This window comes from Pinus tabuliformis, chromosome 5_1 (assembly GCF_031772625.1).
Source record: "Pinus tabuliformis cultivar Carrire ecotype Pingquan chromosome 5_1, CPIR1, whole genome shotgun sequence".
Lineage (NCBI taxonomy): Eukaryota > Viridiplantae > Streptophyta > Pinopsida > Pinales > Pinaceae > Pinus > Pinus tabuliformis.
The window spans coordinates 203,460,249-203,464,574 of record NC_142305.1 but is presented as its reverse complement, the minus strand read 5'-3'; the positions used below and the strand labels follow the sequence as shown (position 1 = coordinate 203,464,574).

The window sequence follows — 4,326 nt, the reverse complement described above, 5'->3', positions numbered from 1 at the left end:
TATAATCTTGCGGTGCTGAAAACCCTTTATGCGCCTTATCTCATGAAAACGAGATATATGAGCAGCTGGGTATCTCGGCACAGGCGTTCCTATAGGAAAACGCTGTTACCCGAGACCCCTCTTCAACGAGCATGCATGAACCCTCTTAGGGGAAGTGAGGGGTCATGAGAACCCTTAATAAAATTAAAATGGGATGAACTAGCAGCGTTCATAGAATGAGAAGTGGCTGTATACATGTTGAAATTTAGAAAACAAACCAAGCGATACCGAGCACTGCCATTAAATTGGTATACAGAACACGGGTTATGAAACCCCGTTGTAGCTCTTGGTACGAGCTGCATGTTAGACCTGTTCCTTGCACAACGCAGACATATGACCGGCTAACCGAGCCGTCTTCACTGTCCATGGACCGTCATATAAGCCAGATAAACAGACAATGAGACATACAAATCGAAATACCAAATAAATATATGCATAAAAACCCTCATGAGATAATATACTGCGGCAAAAATCAACAAAGGTTGCATGGTCGGAGTTCGAGGCATCCAGGTGGATAGGATTCTCCCGGACCTCAAAAAAAAAATACAAGGAAACGAGTATTTCCACCAACAGAGACAGTAGCATATACATAACACTGGAATTCATTATAAATATGAAAAGATTACACTGTTAATTGTAGCTGCACACAAGTCGCATGACAGAACGGAGAAAGCCGCAAGGCTGTATTAAACATAAAACAAGAAATTACACAGGGTCGATGCCCAAACAATATCCAATGGTGCCGTGGCCAGAACGCCCTGCGGCGTATATCTATATTAATCACAGCATTGCATGCATATAGAAACTTTCCAGACTCAACGCTGGTAGCGTTAGGGTTGATAAACCCATAACTGGCCCAAAGCAGTCATAAAAGCGAGACAGAGGAAGCCTTCCGTAGCCACCTTCGATCAAAACAGGAAGCCTTCCGTAGCCACCTTCGATCAAAACGGTGAGGTTAAAGGTGGGCTACGGATAGGCGTAAAGAAAACCCTCTGTCAGCAGTCTCACCAAAACAAAGAACAAATATCCTCACTCAACCGCGCACCTGTGGTAGAGCCGCAAGCACCGGATTTCCATGGGCAGACCTCCTCATCCTCAGCGAACCAGAGATGGATACCAATGCATGCAACCATCGAATAATCGTTAGTAGGTTTGAAGAGCAAGGAAAACCCGAATAAATCAACATGCAGTAAGGTAATGAACACAGGAAATAACCAGTGGAAACGCTGAAGCTTACCTCGCACTTGCAGCGGAGCTGGATGAAGCAGCGTCTCGGCTCCTTCATGCTCTCGGCACGTAAGGTTACAGCAGCCCGAATGAGACGGAATGACGCGGCAGCGGAATAACAATAACCCGGCAAGTAGAAAATAGAACCTTATACATTCACCATCGGGTGGGACATTTGGATGCGTTTCAGCCATTAGATCTCCCACGGAGAATCTCAGCCTTTGATCGAGCTGTGAGGTTGGCAGAGAATTTATGGCAGCCATCTTCCCTCCACCTGATCGGACCGGCGGAGGGAACGCCGAGTACACTCGTCTCAGGTGACGCACTAGGACAGTACCAAGGAACAGCCGAAGCAACCCAAATAATTAACCATAATATGCATCGTTTGCCAAAGTGCTATACATATATATAGTAAATCAACATAACATGAGTCAACCGTTAAGAGCATCATAGTTGCCATGATAAAGATATATGTGCGGCCTTATTATTACAGCATTATAGTTGCCGTGGTGAAGATATATGTGCGTTTTATTATTATTAGTTATTGTGATGTCTGAGCATTAGTCCACGGTTAGCATACCATATGCATAATATAAGTCTGCGGTAAACCTTTGTTGGTAAATGATAAGCATACGATGTTAATTATTTGCAAAACATAATATAACTGTGCATAGAGATGGTGAGTTATTTACCAAGGACTTGTGTTGTTTATAAAATAAAATAAAAAATTTGATGAGGGTACGGGTATGTGACATTTTGCTAGTGAAGTGATTGACTTATCATACACTCACTTTTGGAATTGCAGAAAAGGCAAGAGCTTTCTGACCAGATCAAAAGCATTATCAGGGAGAGGAAGAAAAACATATCATCCTACGATTCATCGGACGACCTACTATCATCATTGCTGAAAGAGGAAGAGGATTGGATCGCAGATTTCGTTCTGAGTCTTATGTTAGCTGTCCTTGAAACTACACCAAAAACCATTGCTTTGGTTATGAAACTGTTATCTGAAAATCGGCACATCGTTCAAGAACTCAGGGTTAATATCTTCTACTGTAAAAGTGTATTTGTTTGGCACCGGATGACCAATTTGAGTAGTTATTTGTACCACTATAACTAAATGAAATTTTACATAAAATAATCTCTGATGTCCACTGACATGGTGCAGGAAGAACACGAAGCAATAAGACGCACCAAAGGAAATAAAGACAGTCTGTCATGGGATGACTATAAATCAATGTCGTTCACAAAAAATGTAAGTAGTGACATCAATTTGATTGATCGATTTATGCCCGCATTTTGTCAAACCCTAATGGCGACATCCTCTACCTAAAACCATGTTCTTTTCTTTTTCCCAGGTTATCAAAGAGGTGATGAGACTAGGCATTGGAAGCGTAAACGCGATGATACTGAGAAAAACTGTCAAGAATGTAGAAATTCAAGGTATCTAATACTGTTACTTTCTGTCTCAAAAAGTTGCAGCATTTTAGTACCACTCGTTTACCGTAATAACAATAGGATCCGCGGTGATTATTTTTTATTTAAAGGATATACAATTCCCAAAGGATGGACGTGCATATTATTTCATCAAGTCTCCAATTTAGATAGCAACTACTACGAAGACCCTCTTGCTTTCAATCCTCGGCGATGGCAGGTGCGAGCTATGCCCACCCTTTTGCGATCTAAAAAGTAAAATTAATGTCATTTACTTGTCTACTTAACTTACACCACCTTAACTTACAACTTTCAGGACCCGAGTATTAATCATATACCTAATTTTTCCTTTGGAGGCGGCCATAGACTTTGTCCAGGATATGAGTTCGCTACGTTGCTCATTACAATTTTGTTGCATCATCTTGTGAGAAATTTCCGGTAAGGATTTTATCTCCCTGTAACGCAAATCATCCAACACTCATTTTGTACGGAAATTCTGATTTAAACACTATATTTTATGGCGCTATGCAGATGGGATTACATTCCTTCCGATACCAAGTTAAGGTGGTTTGAGTCACCCTTCATATCACCCGTTGATTGCATAGTTCGACTGGAGGACTTGAGAAATTAGCGACTTTTCAATAACTTTCGTCATGGTAGTTAGCATTGATCTTTACAATCCGCTAAACTTGGTAAACTATATTTAATGTTAGAATAATAGTAAATTTTATATTGATAACAAATATATAATAACATCGTTTACAATAAGACGATAATTGCGATGACTATTTATATAATGCAGATAGTAAACACTATCCAGAATACGGTGATAATTGTGATTGTTACGATAGGTGAGGTTACTCGTCTCTAATGGATTGAATTTCATCCCTAATAGTATTGTTATTGTTTTTACTTATATTGGGAAATTTATTATGATTAATTTATATTTATATTTGTATTATTTAATGGTTATGGTAGGTTGAATTATTCATTAAGTTTTTACGATAAATTATTATATTTTGTTGAAGTTGATGTTTAACTTTAAAATTAAATATTCGTCCAATTGTGTGATGAACTTGAAAGTTTCTTTTTTATTTATTTTAAATCTGGTTGTACTATAACTTTTAATAGGTAAAAGAATATTATTCATTTTTTATATTTAAACAACTTAATTTCCCAAGGTGTTGTGATTATTATTTTATTTTATTAATTTTTTTTTGTGAGATTAGAACTTATTTTTGGTGCTATTTGTTTCTATTTATTAAATATGGTGCAAAACATGATACAAAATTTGTACTTATTTTTGTACCAAGCCTTACACCAAGTTTAGCACCAAGTTTTACATGAGGTTTTGCATCAAATTTTGAGTCATCTTTTGCACAAAGCTTTGTGCCATCTTTTGCACCAAGTTTGACACCTAATTTTGTTTCACCTACTTTTGCATCTTTTATTGCATCCACTTTTTTGCACCTACACTTGTATCAAATTTTGAATAATTTTTTGCACCCTCTTTTGCAACGTTTTCTACATCCCCTTTGCTTGAAGTTTTGAGTCTAGTTTTGTGCCTAGATTTGTATCTATTTTTGTTGCATTCTCTCTTGCATCTTGTTTTGCATTCACATTTGC

General features: G+C 38.1%; 1 protein-coding gene across 1 annotated transcript; it reads left to right on the top strand.

Annotated features, from left to right (window-relative positions):
• Positions 1-1,518: 1,518 nt before the first annotated feature.
• LOC149164102 (cucurbitadienol 11-hydroxylase-like) lies at positions 1,519-2,717 on the top strand. Its single transcript, XM_089429371.1, has 5 exons — positions 1,519-1,583; positions 1,760-1,787; positions 2,072-2,305; positions 2,435-2,521; positions 2,625-2,717. The coding sequence occupies exons 1-5, from the start codon at positions 1,519-1,521 to the stop codon at positions 2,715-2,717; spliced, it is 507 nt and encodes a 168-aa protein (XP_089285497.1).
• Positions 2,718-4,326: the final 1,609 nt, after the last annotated feature.